The 24021-nt window shown below is 40.0% G+C and overlaps 1 protein-coding gene across 9 annotated transcripts in view; it reads left to right on the top strand.

Annotated features, from left to right (window-relative positions):
* Positions 1–24021, top strand: part of HECW2 (HECT, C2 and WW domain containing E3 ubiquitin protein ligase 2) — a 434057-nt gene that overhangs the window by 275976 nt on the left and 134060 nt on the right. For 8 of the 9 annotated variants that reach the window (XM_057550882.1, XM_057550885.1, XM_057550880.1 and 5 more), the window contains 6 exons: positions 4481–4556; positions 8975–9144; positions 13110–13252; positions 18039–18139; positions 18577–19929; positions 21232–21327. In XM_057550882.1, the coding sequence (XP_057406865.1) occupies positions 4481–4556; positions 8975–9144; positions 13110–13252; positions 18039–18139; positions 18577–19929; positions 21232–21327 (1939 nt within the window). The remainder of the gene's footprint in view (positions 1–4480; positions 4557–8974; positions 9145–13109; positions 13253–18038; positions 18140–18576; positions 19930–21231; positions 21328–24021) is intronic. The other variant, XM_057550884.1, reaches the window with a different exon arrangement.

Raw genomic sequence — 24021 nt, 5'->3', positions numbered from 1 at the left:
AGTATAGAAGAAAATTATTGACTCTCGTAATATAGAATCTTCATAATGTTGTGCGTGTGTGTACACATTTATAGATGCATGCATTTTTGGAAATAAGCAAGTGAACAGGTTGACTCCCTGAAATTCAGAATGTAATCTCTGCAGATGGCATTTTGAAATTGTCTGGCCCACCAATACGATACCAAGCAGTCTTTTCCTTTCATTTATTCATTCAAACAGATATTCACTGGGTGCCTACTAAGTGCCAGACATTATACCCACCACTAGGAGTGAAATGACAAGCAAAAACACAGCCCTTGCTCTCACTGGTCTGGTGGGGGAGAGAGACATCAATTAAACTGAATTGTATTTATTTGAGTGATAATTACTATGAGGGGCAGTGAAATGGGGCTATGAGAGCATATACTAGCAGGATTCATCCTGCTCAGGAAGGTCTTGGAAAGCTTCCCTGAAGAAGGTGTGTTTTCAGGACAATCTGAAGGATGAGTAGAAGTTACTTAGGTGAAGAGGGGGAGGGAAGAGCATTTTAGGAAAGGGAACGGTATGTGCAAAATTTTCAATATCTAAGGACTCTGTTCACATTTGAATTATATTTGAGTTCCTATTATAGTGAACAAAGTATAGAATATTTTTAAAAAGCCCACATTTACTATATAAGACTTTGAAGGTTCACAAGGAGAGTAACAATTGTTGACTTCAAAGCCTGCCATGTCACAGTAAGCCCTGGAACACAATAATTAATATTCTAAAAAGAAAAATTATAAAACTAGAAAAGTGGGGCTGTTTATAATAAAACGTTTGAAAAATTAACTATGTGTGAAATTAGATAATAGCTTTCAAACATGACCTTCTGGAATCAGATTTTCTTGGATTTGAGCAGTTTCCATGATCAGATATCACTGACGGCTGGGAGCTTACAGCCTGGTGAGCATTGATCTTGTTCAATTGATTTTGCATTGAGATTATTCTGTCAAAGCCTGTGGATAGTTGGAGGTAATTAATTTGCTTCAGACAGGTTTTAGAGCACCTTAAAAGCTTCATAGATACAGCACTGGCAATCATAATAGAATATTTTGGTTCAAAGGCTGACTAACGGAATTGGTGGTCAGTAGATTTCTGACCAAGCTTGAGACAGTTGGGTCTATATCTGCTCTTGAGAGGCTGTGCCAATGGGCATTTCAGTGTGGGCTGTGCACTGTGTTTCTATGACAGCATGACGTTCACCTAGGAACATGACCTGTGTGTAGATATGGTACTGACTGACAACATCGATATTCACAAAGCTCATTTAGTAGGATCATTCCATGATGCAAAGAATAGTTGGGCAGTAGCAACCACATTTTAATGCTTGATGACACTGGGTTGGTTGGCTCTCACCAAGTGCATATGGTTTATTATATTGGGCTGTACCCCTCTGACTCATCATCCCTAGGTTAAATAGAGCAGAGACAGCACCCAACTGGCCAGATAGCATCGCTGTCTCTGCCTCATCCTGCTTTCACCACACACACACCCCTGGACTGTAAAGTGGCAAACAGAGAGGTAGTACAGACTGCATCTGGGACAGACACTCAGCAACAGCTGCCCTTCCTGTGCCAGGCATCTCACAAACCGTGGCCTCCCCTCAAATGGACCACACTGCCCGGAGATGTGCCCCCTCCGAAAACATGATGTCTCTTCATGCCAAGTGAGAACAGTGAGACTTTGCTAAGATTCATAGTCTGTCGTCATTCAAAGCCTACTTAAAATGTTCTAAGAAATTATACAAACGAAAGAAAATGCCCTCGAATTCTCCTTTTAAAAATGTAATTCAGGGCTTCCCTGGTGGCGCAGTGGTTGAGAGTCTGCCTGCCAATGCAGGGGAACCGGGTTCGAGCCCTGGTGTGGGAAGAGCCCACATGCTGCGGAGCAACTAAGCCCGTGAGCCACAACCACTGAGCCTGCGCGTCTGGAGCCTGTGCTCCGCCACAAGAGAGGCCGCGACAGTGAGAGGCCCGCGCACCGCGATGAAGAGTGGCCCCCGCTTGCCACAACTGGAGAAAGCCCTCGCACAGAAACGAAGACCCAACGCAGCCAAAAATAAATAAATAAAGTTTAAAAAAAAAAAAAAGTGTAGTTCACTGTCTGGCAAAAGGCTAATATGAAACAATTCTCACATAATTCACAGATAAACAGTGTCCTTTACAACAGCGTGGTAAAATGCTCATGTGAACTAATATTCAGAGAATTCAGCTTTATCATTCGTGACCATAAAGCCAGGAAAGACCAACCTGACCACCAGATATAGGAACATCAGTGATAATAAACACATCTGTACTCAGTGTTTAGAGAGAGGTTTTTAAATAAACTCCCTTCATAGATTTAAGCCAGGAAAGCTCAGAAGTAATACTGTCAACCCGTATTGAAACAATACGTGGTAGTGAGTGATGGTCGCCTTTATCTGTCCCTGAAGCGAAGGATTTCCTGTTCCAAGTGACACAGATCACTGTGTACTCTGATGAATGGCAATGACGTCAAAGTATGCATGACAGAGAACACATAACTTTTTTTTATTCTTGATTCATTGCAAAAGGATATGTGAGAAAGGAGACTACATGATTAGGATGGCTGCTCTTTCCTTCCCTGTGGAGTTTCTCAGTTACTTCTTGCAGGACAATTTGCATCTGGATAGAACAAAGTAGAGATGCCTGGATGGTACCCTAGGCATATTGCAAATGATATGTGAAACAATCAGGAAGCAGTTAAATGTCACACAAAATAGTTTTGACTAAGGTACAAGAAGTAGAGAAGGAAATGGAAAATTTTTTTTCACATTTTATTTATTTTATTTTATTTATTTATTTTTGGCTGTGTTGGGTCTTCGTTGCTGCTCACAGGCTTTCTTCTAGTTACAGCGAGCCGGGGCTACTCTTTGTTGTAGTGCGCGGGCTTCTCATTGCGGTGGTTTCTCTTGTTGTGGAGCATGGGTTCTAGGCGCACAGGCTTCAGTAGTTGTGGCACGTGGGCTCAGTAGTTGTGGCCCCTGGGCTCTAGAGCGCAGGCTCAGTAGTTGTGGCGTGCAGACTTAGTTGCTCCGCAGCAGGTGGTATCTTCCCAGACCAGGGCTTGAACCCGTGTCCTCTGCATTGGCAGGTGGATTCTTAACCACTGCACCACCAGGGAAGCCCGGAAATGGGCATTTGTATTTCAAAATTTGAATGGAATTTATTTTGAAGCTCCTCAACTTGACTTGGATTAGTGAAAGTTTTATCTCTTGGTGGTGTATGATTTTTAAGGGAGGTGGGGAGTGCCACAAAGATAAGATGGAAGGGTGTAATATAAACTTTGGAATTAAAATGTGGTTTCTATTTCTTGACTATTCAAAATACATTCTGCCTTCAAATCTGTCTCTTACAGTGTTCTGGACTTCTTTTTTAGAGGACCACAAAACCCTTTTTTCCTAGTGTACCATAAATTGAGCACTAATTGTACATAAATTGAGAGACTTAATCTGCTATGGTCTGTAAATGACTCGTTTCAAGTAAGATATAATTTACTCAGAAGCTTTTAGAAAAAACTTTACAATACAATAATCAGTACAATAGGATTGCAAATTCTTATTATTGCTAATTATAATAGCATGTGCCATGTACCAGTAGCACAATAAAATAGGAGTCTACAAGGGCAGTGGGACATCCACATGGTCACTCAGAAATATTTAGCAAGAGAGGATAATTCTACATATATATGGATGAGTCTGATGTAAATCACCTGTTTAGTTTATTCTAGGTTTTCCTAATAAATCTGAAGGAATTTGATGTTTGATTTTTAAGTTAAGGGAATGTTTTAATACCATAATAGCAATATAAGTATGCTTACTACATGTCAACTATATTCTTTTTAAAAAATATTTATTTATTTTATTTTTGGCTGCGTTGGGTCTTCATTGCTGTGCGCGGGCAGTCTCTAGTTGCGGCGAGTGGGGGCTACTCTTCGTTGCGGTGCACGGGCTTCTCATTGTGGTGGCTTCTCTTGTTGTGGAGCTTGGGCTGTAGGCACGTGGGCTTCAGTAGTTGTGGCTCGCAGGCTTAGTTGTGGCGCATGGGCTTAGTTGCTTCGCGGCATGTGGGATCTTCCCGGACCAGGGCTCAAACCCACATACCCTGCGTTGGCAGGCGGATTCTTAACCAGTGTGCCACCAGGGAAGCCCCAATATTCTTACCAAAGAAATAAAAGGACATAAAGTAGGTTGGTTCATATCCCAGGGAACTTGGAAGCTCATATTGGTTACATTTTGGGTAAAGATTAAATTTAGGTATGACCCTTTCTCTAGTCTCTGAGAATCTGCATTTATGTCTCACTTCCAAGATTTGTAGCATATGAAAAGGCATATACAATACATTGATACAAAAATCATATTTGCAAATATATGTGTTTCCCTAAGAAATTTGAGAGGTACCATATTCCTGTGAAACTTAACATATGTGTTTTTTCTCTGCAGATGGGGGCAGAAGGCATGGAAGGAGGTGCTTCAGGAAGTCAGCATTCTCGAAAACTCGTTAGCTTTACGTTGTCTGGTAAGGATGTCTTGAAACATGATGTCCAGGTGGAAAGTGTGTAATTTCAAAGGCATGAATAGTCACTTCTGTCTACACTCTCATATATGATATGTGAGCAAGTTTTTTTTTTTTTTGGTAATACTTCTGGAAATTCAAGTATATCTCTTACCATGAAAAATTAGATTATTAATATAAACTCAGAAAGCTTCTAGCAAGTTGTCTTGTGATGAAAAGACCATAACTGTGTATACTTACTTAAAAAAACTGTAATGTAACATGTGCTAAACCCACTGTAGAGCTTAGATTACTGAAAACAATTTGTGCTTGCCTCATCTAGAGAAAGGAAAAATTTGGAGACTAGCGAAAAAAAGCCAAGGGATACTCCTATTTCTGTGAAGGAATACATATAAAGAATTGAAAAGTGGATGAGACAATTTTTTTGTTGTTTATTTTCTGGTTAGTAAAATATTCTGATTTTTTGTATATTTATCATACAACTGAAGCACCGCTTTTCAGGTTGTGAGTTGGAACTCACTGGTGATTTATAAGATTAATTTAGTTGAAACTAGCAATTAAAAAAAGAATAGAAAAAAGTCAGAGTTTAACCACCAAAGGGAAATGTTTTTCATAGAACACCAGTTTATACAAACTGAAAATTTCACACACAAAAATATACACACCTATGTATGTGTATAATGGGTTTCAAGATAAATGTATTTCATACATAGATCACTGTCAAAAAAAGTTTCAAAGCCACTGATTTAAAAAAATTAATCGGCAGTCATAAAGTCAAGAATACTCTAAGAAAAATCAGTATTTGAAATGGACTTTTAAAACAGACGACCATACTACAATACATGTAAAATCAAGTCTAACAGATGTCTATCACTGTAAGATGTTTTGTTTTCATTTTTCCATTGTTGTAGTGCTTCTGAAATTTAAATTAGATTCACTTTTTCTTGGCTGCAAAAAAATGTTACGAATGAAAATAGAAAATTAAAATAGAAATTTTCAAGAGTGAGAGTTAGAAGGCTGATCTTGAAAACACAAGTCCATGATGCATGAATATCACGTATAATGGAAGTGTGCACATTAGTTCATTGCTGGCCCACAGCCTATCTGTGTCTGTTCTAGCATGTTCCTTCTCCTCCCCTTCCCCCGCCATACAGGTTACTTACCATGAAAACCATTTTGCTTTGGTTCTCTGGCAAATCTCAGAGGCTGTAAACTGGTTCAAATTTTTTTTTTTAATTTTTATTTATTTATTTATTTTATTTATTTTTGGCCGTGTTGGGTCTTCGTTTCTGTGTGAGGGCTTTCTCCAGTTGCGGCAAGTGGGGGCCACTCTTCATCGCGGTGCACGGGCCTCTCACCATCGCGGCCTCTCTTGTTGTGGAGCACAGGCTCCAGACGCGCAGGCTCAGTAGTTGTGGCTCACGGGCCCAGCTGCTCCGCGGCATGTGGGATTCTCCCAGACCAGGGCTCGAACCCGCATCCCCCGCATTGGCAGGCAGATTCTCAACCACTGTGCCACCAGGGAAGCCCTGGTTCAAATTTGGCCAATAAATATATTTTGGTTGGAACCCTCAGGGTTTTAAAAATATCTAGATTTTTAGAAAAGAACTTACTACCACTGCCTGTGATACTACTCCCCACCCCCCTTATCTGTCTCTCTTCTGAAAACACTTCAGTTGGCTACCTGTGCTTTAGACCTTCACAGTTCTGGGGTGGTTGCAGGAAGAGAAATCATTTATAGATTTATTCGTTTATAGATATGGAACAATTGGCCAACCTCCATGGCTCAGAAAACTTAGTTTGACCATACCACGGTCTTCTTAGTTTAGAAGCATTGCCCTAAGCTTTCAAATGATCAATATCACTCTAAATATGACACACACATATTGATTTTGACTCCAGAGGGGCTGTTAATTAACCCACCATGGGAGAATGACCACGTAGAAGTTGAAAATCCCAGGACATTTTCCTAAAAAGTAGGAAATAAGCTTTGGGGCACAGCCAAATGCTTTTTTTTATATACAACTTTTTCCAACATCCACCTCAATACACATGGAGGCTCGCTACCTAAAATCTGTTTTATTTCTTACCATGTGATCAGCTATTTGCAGATGATGTATAGAAATGGCTAAAAATTATAGAAGATGAAAGCAATTTTATAACGGTAATTCTAAAAAATTCATCTGGTTGTAGCATATTGACAGTGGATGATAATATTTATGGAGCGCATTTAAGCACTGTAGAATGTCTGTCTGCAAATGTTCTGCTCTTGATTATCTATGGATAAGTAGAGACACAAATAATTGAACTCTACAGCTAAAACAAAAAACTGTTTTTTGATGACTATCTTAAACCTCTTCTCCAAGTAAGAAGGATATTTAACCTGTCATACCTTTGTGACTTTGAGTCCTTCTTTAGTCTGTTAGGTGATATGGATATTTATGAGCAATAAAATATATAAAAGATAAAAGAGAGAGGCAAGAGATGGATAAAGTGAACTGAATTATCAGAGTACAAATAATTGGTAGTTTATTGTATTTATTTGTACGATGTCCCTTGTGGAAAAGGGTTAATAGTGACATCTTTCATCGCTGTGGCTTAATCTTCTGGTGGATGCTTTTTCTTCAAAGGAATGTTTTGCATGAATAATTTAGCTCTGTCAGACGTCATGGCAGCCATTTCTGTACATGTTACTCCTTGTTTACTGCAAAGAAATCCCTTCTTGAGAAGTAGATTTAATATCTAAAGAATGTCATTCTCTTGTCTGAGTCTGAGGCGAGCACAATCAAGAAAGGTAAGAAAATAAATATGTAAATTGCATTTTCTCTCAAAGCTATTTTATGCTAAATAAAGCCAAGTGAAAACATGCAGCATTATTAAATTGACAGTAAAATGCAAATGCTGTATTAATAATGACTCCATAGTTTAGGAAGTGCCAGGGATGGGAACTATGAAGCTAATGAGATTACAGCAGCTTCTCTGAAGTGCTTGTCTAGTTCTTTACTCATCTTTCCCATCTGCCACTGGCTTTTAGATCAAAGATCTTACTATATTTGATGCAGTGTTCTTAACATAAGGTCCTCTTGCTTGAATTTTTAAATCTTTTCTGACATATTAGACTGTCTCCCACTACTGCCAGTTATGAGTCATTAGACAGTCCTGGTCTGTTTTCATCACATGTTATCTAGGCCACAAGTTCTTCTTGGTCATTGGTGAACCTCCTCCAGGGAGTATGGTTCTATGGGCAACCCCAGGCCAATTCTGTCCTTCTAAGAAAGACTTTGTGTTTCAGGAATGGGCTTGAGTAGGATGACCCTGGTGACCTCCTAAAATGTGGGGTTACTCTATAGGGTCTCTTCCCCAGCTGATTTGGGTAATCCAAAGGTCTTTGAGGATTCAGAGGCCGTCCACAGAATTTTTTTTCTGAACCAGTGGTCAGGACTTCCCTAAACTGATTATAACTGCATAAAGTTACCTAGAAGCTGTCTATTCTCCCGGAAGCTTTCAAGATCACATAGCTCTCAGGGCAACCTTATTCAAACTGATATTCTCAGAAAGGCATCAGGGATCCAGTGAAGCCAGCTTTATTTCCTGACATTTTTGTATCCCTCAGCTTGACCATTTTTAAAAGTTTTAGTCTCTTCACTAACCAGACTTTAGCCAGAACTTTTAGCAGCTTCCATAGTATGAAATAACAAGTGGTGACTCTAAGATGAGTTATGGGACATTCATCAAATATTTAACTTAACAGCCTATTGAAAAAATAATCTTACAATTATTTAATGTAGCAGATAGCATTCAAATTTTAGAAATATTTCTGGTCTCCTTTTATTTCCCCTAACATTCATTTCATTTGTAGAATATGTATGACGTTTTAAATATGGCATAACTGAATGTGTGCTCTTAAGTTTCATCCCCAATTAAACTTAAGTCAGTGCATCTCATATGTGTATATAGAAGATTCACTTTTCTCTCATGAAGGAACATATTGGTTTTCTTTTTTAATACACTATTTACTAAGGGTTTCTCTCAAGACATTGTGTGAAATGCTAGCTGCCAAGCCACATAGAAAAAGGTGGTGAAGATGCACATGTTACGATCAAAACGGTTCCCAGGAAAAGTCATTTTAGGTGTATAAGGTGGTAGTAAAAGTTTGGCTTCATCTTGCAGCCTGTTAGGAGACCTTCTGCTGGAACTAGTCATAACCCACTTGTCCTCACTTACCTAAGCAATCATAGTGTGAATAACTTTGTTGTTTTACCAAATAGTTTCTGTTTAGAGCTTCCTGTGTGATTATTTAAGAACAAATTGTCGTTGAGCTGCTTGTTCTAATCAAGATATATGAATCTTTTCTCCTTCTGTCCCTCTCCTCTCCCTCTCTCTTTCCCTCCCTCCTTCCTCCTCTCTTTCTTTCTTTAAAGATCTTCGGGCAGTTGGGCTAAAGAAAGGGATGTTCTTCAATCCTGACCCTTATCTTAAGATGTCGATTCAGCCAGGGAAGAAGAGCAGTTTCCCCACCTGTGCCCACCATGGGCAGGAGAGGAGGTCTACTATCATCAGTAACACCACAAATCCAATTTGGCACCGAGAGGTAAGATGATCGTAAGTGGCCTTCTACTTGACAGTTAGGAAGTTGGCCAACTCCATCTCTTTCCACTGGACTCTGTATCATTGAGCTGCTTATGGGTGTGGGCAAGATGGTTGAGGTGTCTAGAGGTTCTGTTAGAAAAAGGTACAATGAAAATGAGATATTCCCTTCTAACCAGGGCTAGGTCTAGGGTAAATCAAGTGAGGCACTTCCTTCAGGTGCATGATTTATAGGGTACAAAAGACTCAATGATCAAAATTAATATTTCAATGCAATATTTTTTAAAAAATCAAAATCGAGGCAAAAATTCATGATGAACAAAGTATCAAAATTCTGTAAGGGCAGCATCAGTAACAGTGCCTTGCCAAGCCATATGGGAGCCTGAGGCAGAAGGAAAAGTCAATAATACTGATCTCATTTTTATTTAAAATTTTGATATTTTGTTCTAGCATATACTCAGTACAGATTAAAGGAATTTCTCTCCTTACTGTCTGGCAAATGGTTTTTGGATCTCCATTACAGATTTTGGTTACTTACATGAGCCATTCAAGGAGTCATCATCCTGAGGCAAGGCAGATTGTGTTGATGGTATTTCAGACTCTCTCACAGTTACAATATGTTACCAGTCATCATAGTGCATCATATCAGTGAAATCAAGCCCAGGGTTTTCCCACTGGAACTATTTAAAGTCAAAGAATGAACAGAGACGTTGCTTCTTTTCTAGGGAGCAAAATGTGAGTTCTCCCACCATTTCTCAGGGAACCAAGACACATTTCATATACTAGCATTAATGAGTGCATCTAGACAAACCTGTATTGGCATGGGAGTTGCACAATTAATTAAATCACTCCCTAAATGTTTAATGACAATAATATGTTCTAACAATGTTGAACAAGTATTTCATTGGCTAGGGAGATACTTCAGGGGATCTAAAACCAATTGGAGAAAAGATGTGGCTATCTGAGACTTGTCAGTGAAGCAGGATGTTTCTCCTGGGCAGTTTTTATGGTTATTTAAGTGGATAAATACTACATGTTTTCTTATTCTTGGTTTGAAAAACTACTTACTGTCCCCAAATAGTGATTAACTCTTAAAGGCATACCACTTAATTTAACACATTAGAAGCCTAGAAGACATAAAACGTTATCTCAAGATGAGCACTTAGAAGGCACATAGTGGATATAGTAATGATACTAGCAATAACTTTATTTCCCTAACATTCTTTTTTTAAATTTTTTAATTTAATTTTATTTATTTTTTTATACAGCAGGTTCTTATTAGTCATCAGTTTTATACACATCAGTGTATACATGTCAATCTCAATTGCCCAATTCAGCACACCACCATCCCCGCCCCCCGCGGCTTTCCCCCCTTGGTGTCCATACATTTGTTCTCTACATCTGTGTCTCAACGTCTGCCCTGTAAACTGGTTCATCTGTACCATTTTTCTAGGTTCCACATACATGTGTTAATATACAATATTTGGTTTTCTGTTTCTGACTTACTTCACTCCATATGACAGTCTCTAGATCCATCCACGTCTCAACAAATGACTCAATTTCGTTCCTTTTTATGGCTGAGTAATATTCCATTGTATATATGTACCACAACTTCTTTACCCATTTGTCTGTCGATGGGCATTTAGGTCGCTTCCATGACCTGGCTATTGTAAATAGTGCTGCAATGAACATTGGGGTGCATGTGTCTTTTTGAATTACGGTTTTCTCTGGGTATATGCCCAGTAGTGGGATTGCTGGATCATATGGTAATTATATTTTTAGTTTTTTAAGGAACCTCCATACTGTTCTCCATAGTGGCTGTATCAATTTACATGCCCACCAACAGTGCAAGAGGGTTCCCTTTTCTCCACACCCTCTCCAGCATTTGTTGTTTGTAGATTTTCTGATGATGCCCATTCTAACTGGTGTGAGGTGATACCTCATTGTAGTTTTGATTTGCATTTCTCTAATAATTAGTGATGTTGAGCATCTTTTCATGTGCTTCTTGGCCATCTGTATGCCTTCTTTGGAGAAACGTCTATTAAGGTCTTCTGCCCATTTTTGGATTGGGTTGTTTGTTTCTTTAATATTGAGCTGTATGAGCTGTTTATATATTTTGGAGATTAATCCTTTGTCCGTTGATTCATTAGCAAATATTTTCTCCCATTCTGAGGGTTGTCTTTTCGTCTTGTTTATGGTTTCCTTTGCTGTGCAAAAGCTTTGAAGTTTCATTAGGTCCCATTCGTTTATTTTTGTTTTCATTTCCGTTACTCTAGGAGGTGGATCAAAAAAGATCTTGCTGTGATTTATGTCAAAGAGTGTTCTTCCTATGTTTTCCTCTAAGAGTTTTATAGTGTCCGGTCTTACATTTAGGTCTCTAATCCATTTTGATTTTATTTTTGTGTATGGTGTTAGGGAGTGTTCTAATTTCATTCTTCTACATGTAGCTGTCCAGTTTTCCCAGCGCCACTTATTGAAGAGACTGTCTTTTCTCCATTGTATATCCTTGCCTCCTTTGTCATAGATTAGTTGACCATAGGTGCGTGGATTTATCTCTGGGCTTTCTATCTTGTTCCATTGATCTATATTTCTGTTTTTGTGCCAGTACCATATTGTCTTGATGACTGTAGCTTTGTAGTATAGTCTGAAGTCAGGGAGTCTGATTCCTCCAGCTCCGTCTTTTTCCCTCAAGACTGCTTTGGCTATTCGGGGTCTTTTGTGTCTCCATACAAATTTTAAGATTTTTGTTCTAGTTCTATAAAAAATGCCATTGGTAATTTGATAAGGATTGCGTTGAATCTGTAGACTGCTTTGGGTAGTAACTTTATTTCCCTAACATTTAATATTTACAAAGTTTTTAACCATGTTACCAGTACAAGCCTGATAAGGGGGGTGTAAGGGATGAGATTATCATCTCTCCATTTGTGTGATTAAGAAACAGAAGCTTAAAATGTTTATGTAACTAGCTATTCAGAGGCTAGTAGTGCTTAAACTCTGCTCTCTTATTCTAAGCAAGTGCTTTTTCCATTAAGAAGATGACTAAACTTTACGGCCCTTTGGTGAAATTAAATTGTTATGACTAAATAAATTTCGTGACCCCTAAGTGTAAAGCTGGCTGGCACTATTCACATCACTGTGGTTGCCTGGATACTGCCAGGGGAGGAGAGAAATGGTTCAGGTTAGATTCCTGGCCCCATCACTTACTTTTCCTGAAAGCCTCATCATTAAAAAGAAAATTTTATCTTTGTAATATATGTGAAAGTCTTTGTAAATGAGTAAAGCTCTTTATTTTTATTTTATATCCTTATTAATATCCAATCCAGTTTTCTCCAATGGCATTCTTAAAACAACACATCTTATCTTAACCTCATACTTTTATTTTTCTGTCCCAGAAAAAATGTCCCTGTGTGCCTTTTAAATTGAGTAACTTGCATTTAAGCATTGTTTTATTTTAATATAAACCAGGGAAACCATAATATCCTTTAGATGTTCCTACTTTAACCACTAAGTGAAGGAGTATTTTAACCTGTGGTGTGCAACTTCAAAAATACCATGGGATCAGGAATTAAAATTGCTGTTAATCAAATGTATCAGTTAAGTCTAAGCCACTCTATAATAAGATGTTAAGTATTAAGGAATTAAGATGCGTTAAATATAGTGAGCACTAAAATTGTATTGTGCATAGTTTAATATTTGATAGCATCTCCTAAAACTGTTGAACCAGGAAGGGTTGGATGATTGAAGGGGCTTCCTTTATCATACAGATCCTAGCTGTTGCTTTTTAGTCTTTGTGAATGTTAATGATTCTGAGTGAATAAAGGACTGACAATAGCTGCAGATTTTTCTAACAATGTGGACTCTTTGTGTCATTAGGATTTAAGAGATACTATTTTCTATAATAATAAACTGATATACATAATTTCATATTTATCTCTTTTTTTGACTCAACCTGTTATGTTTTGTTTTCAGAAATATTCCTTTTTTGCACTCCTTACTGATGTCTTAGAAATTGAAATTAAAGACAAATTTGCCAAGAGCCGTCCTATCATCAAGCGTTTTCTGGGGAAACTAACCATTCCAGTCCAGAGGCTTTTGGAGCGGCAAGCCATCGGGTAATCAGCCCTCACACGTAGGGGTCTTGTTGGGATTAGTTCCTACTGCAGCAACTGAAATGATAACTTTGAAGTCCGAGGACTTTTCTTACTGATAAGAAGTGGTAACATAATTCTTTTAAAAATGAAAGTGCTCATATACTCATTGAAATGTGCAGGGCAGAAAGCACTTTATTTTAATTATATACCTTTTTTGGGTTATCTATCTTTTCCAAGATGTACCTACCATTATTACCATTTCAGTGTCAAATGTCACAGTGCTCAGTTGTTTTTGAGCATATTGAAATCTTGCTATAAAAAGCTCTCCCTAGAGCAAGATCTGAGTGTCAGGTTGACACCTCCTGATCCTGATTAACCCCATCCAGAGAATATGTTATTCCTGAGACACCAAAACCACCTTATTTTAGGGCCCTTTAAAACAAAGCCTAGACTCTGAGAAGGTGTTAAAGTGGAGCTCTAAGACATATATGTTCATTCAGACAACTAGAAATTACTTGTTGAGAGAATTTTAAAATGTGATTTGACGTCTGTTTTCTTTCTGTGAACTTTTTGTAAGCTGTGAATCAAGTAGTTAAGAAATCGTAACGTGCCTCCATCCCTTATTATAAATGGTGTATATATTTTCACATGGTAAGTGCCAGCAAACCCAGTAACACTGGTGCTCTCAGGTGGCACTGGGGGGCATCTTTTTCATTTTAGGAGAACATTATGAACATGTGATAATAGTAGTGGTAGTAGCAGCAGTATCAGTGATAAAAGTAGTTGTAGTAGTGGTAGCAGCCGTAGTAAACCAAAGTAAACAAAAAAGATGATGAGACCCTATTCTGTGTCAGGAGCTAAGTAAATTACACTCATTAGCTCATGTCATCTTCTCAACAGCTCTGAGAGGTGAATAATGTGATTATACCCATGTTGGAGATGAGAAATCTGAGGCTGGCAAGCCAGGGGTGGAGCTGGGATTTGAGCAGGTCGGTCAGCTCCAGAATCCCAGCTTCTCTGCAACACTTCAAGGACTGGCAGTGATGTAGTACTAGCTAACTGAGGAAGGTTGCTCATTCCTGTTCACCTTGCAGCTAATTAACTGTTCGATTCTGCAAGTCACAATTTTTTCAGGCATTGCTTTCCTCATCTGAAAAATAAAGTCTTTAGACCGATGATCTCTAAGACCCCTTCAAAACCTGAAATTAAGAGATTCTAATGGATTCTCATTCTCTGGCCATCAGAGGCAATGGTTGAGCCAGACCACGTGAAGTAGAAATATTATGCTGAAATTCTAGCAGCCTGGTTTAATTTGATAAAACTGGGAAATCACAGTTATTTTTAAGGATAGCAATTATTGCTTCTAGTAGAGATAATATTATTTGGGAAGTTTTAAAAAATTATTTTTAGGATTGATAGAAAATGAAAAATTATGAAGAGTGAGAATTAACTCTCATTGGAAATATACCTAGAATTTAGTTTATATAAGTATAATCATATAATTTATATAATATCTGTGACCCTTGGCAGAGTGTCAATTTAGGTATACCAGTGAGAATGATCAAGGAAAAATAAAACCTTATCAGTGCTTGAAACTCCTGTTAACTTGCTGGCTTTTCATTCAGTCTTTTAAAGAACTGGCCACATAGAGTACTGCCTGTCATAGATTCCATATGTACGGGAAGGAAGTCCAGCATGAATTCGTAAAATATCAGAATTATGAAATGTTTCTACATAAGTATATTAAAAGCATTGCCTGATACGTAGGAATTTGCTTTATTAAATAAATATGATACTACATATTAGTGTATTGGCTATTAGCATCTAAATCTATTTTTTGATCTGATTATTACTTTCTATCAAGTAATTGATACGTCTTGAAAAATGCTGAGTTTCCTTATGTGTTTTGTAGACTGCAACTCTCTGAAGTAGCTGAGGTTTTTACATGGTGAGGTTTTATAGGATGAGCTAGAAGTCCTTACTCATTACCTATTTTAAGAGCATCGGTTTGAATGTGACATTTTTCAGGGAGTGGCTTGCATTCTGTCCAAAAGGCACACCGCCTTCCCATGCTTTGTCATTTGCTGTGATTACACTAGTGAGAGGATGTCTCAGTCAGACAGTGAGAGTTCTTTGGCACTTATTCTTTATAATTATATATCATAATAATATATAATATAGGGTACACAATTATCTGTCATGGCAAGAGGCAGGATGAATCAGATGAGACTGAGTAAGAACAAGAAAGAGGTGAATCCCTTGACAGGCACTCAACAAGGATGAAACCCCCTTGACTTGGAATCTCCAAATAGGGAGGCATTCCTGTACTGATAGACTGACTAGTTGAGTATCTTGTCAGTTTGGGTAAAAAATAGCACTGACACCGGTTAAAATTCTTTTTTCCAAGTAAAGAGCCTCATTTGTTAAATTTATTCAACAAATGTGTGGGTGTGTATACATATAGTGTCTACTAAATGTTAAGCACTGTGTTGGGTATTTGGGGTATGATAGTGAGCAAAAGGATGGATGCCATTCTTAGAATCCCTACTAAACATTTACTTCCTAGCTAAAATGCATCACTTTTATAAGTTTTTATCATCAACACCAGCACTTTACTTTTACTGGCCAAAGAGGAGGAGAGGAGAGTCAATTTAATTTTAACAAAGAAATGAAGATTTTTATTATTCCAGGACTGAATGTCCAAAGACGTGGGTGAGGAACCGTAATGTTGAGAGTAGGTCCCAGTAGTTTGCTGCTGGGTTCATGCGTTAGTGGACAAAGGTGGAGCATCTCTGCGTGTCAGGCACTGTCTAAATACTGGAAGACAGTGGTAAGAGAAAAAGACATCCCTGCTGTCATTATAGTCATTATAGAATTATTCAAACACTCTAATGTAAAAGCATTTAACATACCTGTAATGTCTAATAGTTAAAAATGCCAATATATCCCTTTACAGAAAAAATTTTTTTAAAATACCAGATTAAGTAGACAAAACATTATGATAATGATTGCATTGAGATGAGCCATGAGTAAACATCATTAAAATGCATGCTACTGAAAGCAGCCAAGAATCACTGAAAGTGTGTATAAAATGAGATCTGATCTGGAGACTGCAGAGCAGGGTCTTCTGTGTCAGATGCATCTGTGTTCTAATCCTGGTTCTGTCACTTAATTGTTGCCTGGCCTTGGGCAAGTTACTTACCCTCCCTATGCCTTAGAAAACAGGGCCACCACCTGCCTCACAGGGAAGATTGAAGGAGATGATGCATGCAAAGCCCTTATCAGAGTGTAAGCACTCAATTGGGGGAAACAAAGCTTTTTAAAAGCATCAGTCAAAAAATTATTACAACATTTCTAGGGAAGAAAAGGAAAGAAGTAAAGGAAATGATCTTATTGTTTTAAGAAAATCTTGCTATGAACTCAAAGAAATTCATAAGAGCTGAACTGGGATTTTACATTAGCATGTAAATGTGTACAAGCTAATGTAAAATCCCAGATAACATCTATTTATAATTGTACTGATGAGGTAGAGAAGAACAAGCAAAATAGTTATGGAGATTAATAATCAGTAGCTGACCAGAGGCTCTGAAGTGTACAGTGGTGCAAGTATTAGGTAGAGGCCTTGTGTTTTCCTCCTGAAGTTGCCATTAGAGGGCAGTGTGAGAGCAGAGATAGTGTGATTTGGTACTATCCCTCTGATTATTTTCCTTAATTAAGAATAAATCAGATTCTGAACAAAAGTTGCTTGCATACAGAGAAATGATGTGATTGTATTTGACTTTGATAAATAAACACGGAATTGAAAAAGATCAACCACTCCATCCTCGAGGAGGCTGGTAGCCTGAGCCTGGGGCCAAGGTGGGGCAGGAGCTGGGCCCAGTTGTGGTCCCCTCCAGCGCACCTCCAAGTGTGGCAGCGAGACTCCCAACAGTTAGTGCAGTTCTCCAACTGTCCCATCAGTATGGCTCTCACAAGCTGCCTGGAGTATCAGTGATAGGCCCCCCAATAGTGAGGGCCAACAGTGATCCCCTTACTTTACAGGTGAAGAAGGGGAGGTGCAGCAACCCCCTGCCTCTCACACAGCTGGAGCAGCTGTCAGAGCCCGGCCTGTTCTCACGCTGCTCTCTCCTAACTCCCAGCTCCTGTTCTTCAGGATACAGCAGCACTGTGCCCTCCATGTGATAACCCTTACCTGTGCGCCTCTCTCTCTCTTTTGTTTTTTTTCTTTTGCTTGGCCGGCCGTGCAGCATGCAGGATGCGGGATCTTAGTTCCCCAACCAGGGATGGAACCTGTGTACCCTGCAGTGGAAGCACGGATTCCTAACCACTGGACCACCAGGGAATTCCCTGTGCCTGTCTTTTTAGAACCTAACTCCTATCATGCTAAATGCTAAGGAACCAGACCTTCTATACATTTACACTTGAGTCAGAAAACACCCAAAATTTTAGGCCTTTCTCAGCTCCTTGATGGGTTTTAAAATGCCCTTTCTCTGGTCACTCTTAACGGTGAGAGAGCAAATAAGTGCCCTTTAAAAAAATCATAACAATATTGTACAGTATTGCATTTTCAGCCTTTACTGATACTTTTCCTTGTGACAAGATTCCCTTTTATCCCTGGGTTTATAAGTATTCATTTGTACAAATGAACAAAATTACACTGACTCTTAACATGCCTTTGACCTTTTATTTTCTTGTGAGTGTGAAAGTTTCAAGAGAAATATGTGGGGTTTAGGGGGTGGCCTATGGGAAGAAGATGAAGGCTGACACCAGAGTAGTAAGGATGAAAGAACCATTTCTCCTCTTGCAGTGATCAGATGCTCAGCTACAACCTCGGCAGAAGGCTCCCAGCTGACCATGTGAGTGGGTACCTCCAGTTCAGAGTGGAGGTCACATCTTCTGTGCATGAAGGTGAGATACCTGTATAAATATATTGCTCTAGGAAAAACTTGTTAAATCTTACTCTGTTGTCAGTTTACATTTGAACAGAATTGTTTGTATCCTGTTCTGAACATAAAATAGCTATCAAATGATTACCTGCTGAAGTTTTCCAAGCAGATTTAAAAGCCTGTTTATCAAAAAATCTCTCTTAGGTTTTACCTGCATTTGGAAACTGGGATGTGGAATTTCCGGCAGTAGTGAACATGTAAACCTCATATGTCAAACTGACCAGCAATATATGTACTCGTTTAGTAGTGAATAGTAACTCTTAGCAAGCTGGTGATACTGTAAAGAGACCTCAGTGGGATGACTGAATTCTTTGAACTGATTGGTGGCAAAGGAATAGGACATTAAAAGTTCATTCGTTATTACTACTTTGGTTTTATAAATGCTGTTTTCTCCTTCAGATGCTTCTCCAGAAACTGTTGGCACAATACTTGGAGTCAATACTGTGAATGGAGACCTAGGAAGCCCTTCTGATGAGGAGGACATGCCAGGGGGCCATCATGACAGCCCGGTTTGTTCCAATGGACCAGTTTCTGAGGAAAGTGCTAATGGGACCCCCAAGCATTCTTTCAGGACTAGCTCTACTCTGGAAATAGACTCAGAAGAATTAACCTCTACTTCTTCAAGGACCTCACCTCCCAGAGGACGTCAGGATTCACTCAATGATTATTTAGATGCTATTGAACACAATGGCCATTCCAGGTCGGGTGCAACTACTTGTTCGGAAAGGTCCATGGGAGCCTCTCCGAAACTAAGGAGTAGTTTTCCCACCGACACAAGACTCAATGCAATGCTTCATATCGACTCAGATGAAGAAGACCACGAGTTCCAGCAAGACCTGGGTTATCCATCCTCCTTGGAGGAGGAAGGAGGGTTGATAATGTTTAGCAGGGCATCAAGAACTGATGATGGGAGCCTGACATCTCAGACAAAGGCAGAAGACAACGCGGTGGAGAACGAGGAAGGCTCCATCAATGAAGCTGCCTCCTTCGAGGATAAGCCAGAAAATCTTGCCGAGCTTGCGGAGAGCTCCTTACCCTCAGGCCCGGTCCCCGACGAAAGTGAGAATGCTCCAGAGCCTCAACCAAGCGCTGACCAGGGGAGCACTGAACCGTGTGGCTCTCAAGAGATAGATCAGCCCACGAGTGGGGCAGACACGGGCACTTCCGACGCGTCAGGGGGAAGCCGGAGAGCCATCAGTGAGACGGAGTCCCTTGATCAGGGGTCTGAGCCTTCCCAGGTGTCCTCGGAAACAGAACCCAGTGACCCTGCCAGGACAGAGAGCGTGAGCGAGGCCAGCACCAGGCCCGAGGGTGAGAGTGACCTGGAAGGGGCCGACAGCTCCTGCAATGAGAGCGTGACCACGCAGCTGTCCTCGGTGGAGACGCGGTGCTCGTCGCTCGAGAGCGCGCGGTTTCCCGAAACCCCAGCCTTTTCTTCTCAGGAGGAGGAAGATGGAGCCTGTGCAGCAGAGCCCACCAGCAGTGGCCCCGCTGAAGCGTCACGGGGTCCCGTATGCACTCCTGGTTCTCTACCTGTAGTGCAGGTGCCCAGTGGAGAGGAGGAAGGGCCAGGGGCAGGGTCGGCCACTTCACCTGACCAGGAGGAGGCGGGCGAGGTCTGGCAGCGGAGGGGGAGCCTGGAGGGGGCGGCCGCTGCTGCTGAGAGCCCGCCCCGAGAAGAGCGTGACGCGGCGCATGCCCAAGGCGCTTGTGAGGGGGCCGCGGCCCAGGAGGAGGGCGCCACCGGAGGAGGTAGGATGTACAAGACAACGTGGCTCATGGCTCAGGCATACCCGCTCAAGAGAGAAGTCTTGTGCTTTTGTCCCTCAGTGGAAATTGTACTGCAGGGCAAATATTAGCTGAATTCTTCTCCTTGGGGTTCAACAGCTTTTTTTTTTTTCTTTTAACATCTTTATTGGGGTATAATTGCTTTACAACGCTGTGTTAGTTTCTGCTGTATAACAAAGTGAATCAGCTATACGTATACGTATATCCCCGTATCTCCTCCCTCTTGCATCTCCCTCCCACCCTCCCTATGGATCTTCTTTTGGTGGAATAGGAGGCCTGTCAAATAACAGTCTTCAAACTTAGATAATGCACCTCAAGGCTCTGCATCAGTGCGGGCACCTGCTCTGCCTAGGAAGGTGGCCCGGTGGGTGGGGGCACCCCTGGTCCACACAGGCCTGGAGGCCTGGGGTGCGTGCCGCGCACCGGCACATTCAGTGCGCCTGGGGCTCAGTCCTCTTGTCTGGACAGCGTGAAAAAACATAATGAATCTCTGGCGCGACCTGGGTTTGTAGATACAAAACCAAACAGGCCGAAAGCATCTACGTTAGTGTTATCTGCGAGGTTTTCAGGAACATCTTAACTCGCTCCTTATTGCATGAAGCTTCAAAACAGAAGGTTAATATGTGCTTTGCATCAAATGTCATATTTTTATACTGCCTTCTGCAGTATAAGAAATGTCAACTAAGTTAGGTGATGCATTCTGACACTTGAAAACAAGCTGTTTGAGTGTCTGAGGATGCAAATTTACACATAAAATTTGTTTTATGTCTCAATGAATGTGGCTCAGTAGAATGATCCCTTTAAACTGTTCTATTATAGCTGCATCAAAAAGTCTGAGTATAATTTCACATGCCTAAGTAGCATAGACTCAGAAATAGAAATGATTTTCTTATTCTGTAACTTATTTTTCTACCTATCCCCTTCTTTTCTTCCTCCACCGTTTTTTTTTTTTTTTTTCTCATTATCTTGCAGTCATTGTGTGACCCTAAAGCATTGGTGCATGACTAGGACAGATGCCAGGGTGGGAAAAGGCGGGGGAGGGGGAGGAATGGGCACGGACCGACATCTCCCTGGAAGACCCGCTTCTGACTAAGCATCCACCTCCCATTCTCTTCTGTTGTTTCTGGGTCCTCATATGGGAAATGAGACGAAAGAGAGACAAGAGACTGGCCCCAGGATTTTTGTTAGGTGTTTTTTTTTTCCAAAGGCTGTTTTGACACTGAAGGGGAAAACAATACCCAGGTAACTGTTTACCTTTAATCCTAGGTTCTCAAGCCAACGGCCACCAGCCATTACGATCACTGCCTTCAGTGCGCCAGGATGTTAGCCGGTACCAGAGGGTGGACGAGGCTCTCCCACCAAGTGAGGACCTGCTAACTAAAGGGCTCACCTTGATCAAAGGGTTCAAGGGTGACAGGACCCACGGGACCTAAAGGATGGATGCCCTGTCCCCCAGAAGTAGGGTTCTGGGAGCTGCCACGTGACTTAGCAGATACAGTCTGGAAAGTGCTTAGCAGAAGACTCCCCTGTGGCCCAGTTCCACCAAATGAAAGGGTAGCTGGGGGAAAGTGAATACTCTAAAGGAAAAGAGATCCAGATGTTATGGACAATAGGACATATAATAGAAAAAATTTTAAGTTTGCATAAGGCAGTATGAATTTTCAGTTATTAGACAAATAGGTACAATCTCTTAGAAGAACCTAGCTCTAGGTAATATTACTGCTTTTTATTCATTTACAACATTTTAAATCATTAACTACAGGGTCCTGTTTTTTTTCTTAGGGATATCCAGAGAAGTGTTATTAATTTCAGAAATTAGTCTGCTATTTTCTGGACCATGATGATTATCTGGAGATTTGAAAGATATTTCTTGTTTTGTTTTTTTTTTTTTTGCTTTCAAGAAACACATAGCACTTAAAGGAGAGATGGGTGAGGACTAGGAATGCTGGGAAAGTTATGCGACCTGAACTCCAAGAGCTGAGTGATGCCCATGGCCAATCATAGTCTGAATGTAATTTAAACTCTATTTAAGTTTCTAGAATCCCTTAAAGCAATATTACTCTGTGAGAGCAAAGCATTTTGAAGAACAGTGATCAAGCTCAGTAAATACTGTTTTTAAGAACACATTGGAAAATAGATCTTTCTGCCTTACTGCTTTTCCTTCTTATTCACCTTCTCTATTCACCCATCTTATATGTGATCATGGCAAGAAGTGGATGCTTTTGGCCCTCTGTGTTTTAAAAATGGTGGGACATAGAGCGGGGGCAGTATGGATTTAAAGGGCTAAAATGCTGAGTGGTTAGTTTTGGTGAGTGCTGACAAAAGAGCTGAATGGCGCTCTGTACAATTTGGCAAAATATTGACTTAATCATTTGTAAATACTGTTGTGCACAGATCCTCCCCTTGTTCATATATCTGGATAACTGAGGGTGGTTACTCATAGGAAACATATATTTTAAGCAGTTTTTAAAAATCATCCAAGAGATTAATTAACCATTGTGTCATCTTAAGCAGGTGGAGGGGAAAACTTCCTTACTGTTTACCCTTGGAGAAAATATTAGAGGCAGAAAAGAAAAGTATTCCTGGGTGATATTTAGACATAATTGGAGAGAAATGAATTAGGAACACCAGGAGAGAATTCTGGGAGAGCTTTGTTTACATGAGTATGTGGATTAATAGAAAGTAATCAGAGTTTCAGGCACCTGGACAGGAGGCATAGCATTGCATCAGTGTATGGATAAATGGCATCCTCCTGGCCACATCCAATTGCTCTGAATTTTGTTGGAGTCACAGTTTTGGTCTCTAGATTGTATTTAATAAGACAGGTACTTTCCTGCTGAAATTATGACCACTATTTGTGCTGTTTCCATGCATTTGTTTAAACACTGGTATTTGCATTACACAGATATAATACTAAATTTTAGGATTTAAAAAAATAAACAATGGGCAGTTCATTTTAATAAGTTAATATATCCAAAAGGAAAAAAAAGCACCTTAGTAGTATATCTAATTTAATGAGTAACTGATGAACGGCGAGGGGGAGGAATTCTTAAGAGTTGTTCCCTCTTGTGCAACTTGCAGATTTGGGGATTTCCATTATCATGGACCAATTACAGATTATGGTCTGAGCATACCTGATTACTGTTCTGTCCTCACACTGCTTTGCCCTCTTCTATTCTCAGTCGGTCTCATCTTTTGACAGTCTATTTAATCACTTGGCTGCCTGTGCTAGTTGTGTGTCCTGCCCGAACCAGTTCTCTGCCTTCCTTGCCTCACTGGGCAGCTCTGCTACTGTCTCTGGCCATGCCTCTTAACTCAGAGCTGTGGCATTCTGCGTTCACATATTGTCTCTCAGGAGGCTCAGCTAAGGGGCATCTACTTGGAGTATGCAGATTGGCCTGTCTCTTAAATGACCTGGCTGAATTATTTTAAGGTTAGGGATTATACTTTTAACATTATTTTCTATAATACCTCAGACTTGTATAGTGCTTCACAGTTTACAAAGAATTTTTAGCTTTTTAAAAAAAATTCTTTGTAACAATTTTGTGAAGTAGGTCAAGCAGGTCTTATCCGTAATTTATAGATTGATGGGTAGAAATCAAATAATCTGATTCTTTCACTTTATAGATGGAGAAATTGAAGCCCAGATAAATTAAGTAACTTGTTTAAGATTCCATGCTAGTAAAAGTTGAGACAGAGTCTCAAACATTTTTTTCTACTCTATGATCTAAGATTAGAATGGTAGGGATTGTTGTGTAGGTAGATGAATGTAAGTTTTGAAAGCTTGGTTAGTGGCAGAGTGGTGATATATTTTGGTATGTTATCTATTAGGCACAAGCATCACCTGAAATTAGAGGGTTTGGGGGCTTCTCTGAAACTGCATTATATTGTGTTTTAAGGGCGGTGCCTTAAATTGAGTGCCTTAAGAACCTGCTGTATCTTATTCTGAGATGATTGATAGGCTGGCAGCTGGAGGTTGTTCAGGGCTGAAGCCCATTAAAATGTCATCAGCATAATGAATCTTGGTCTTTTTAGCATTAGGATAAGTGAAAAAAA

This window comes from Balaenoptera acutorostrata, chromosome 8 (assembly GCF_949987535.1).
Source record: "Balaenoptera acutorostrata chromosome 8, mBalAcu1.1, whole genome shotgun sequence".
In the NCBI taxonomy this organism is placed as follows: domain Eukaryota; kingdom Metazoa; phylum Chordata; class Mammalia; order Artiodactyla; family Balaenopteridae; genus Balaenoptera; species Balaenoptera acutorostrata.
The sequence above is the reverse complement of the archived record's forward strand: the minus strand, read 5'-3'. Positions and strand labels throughout refer to the sequence as shown.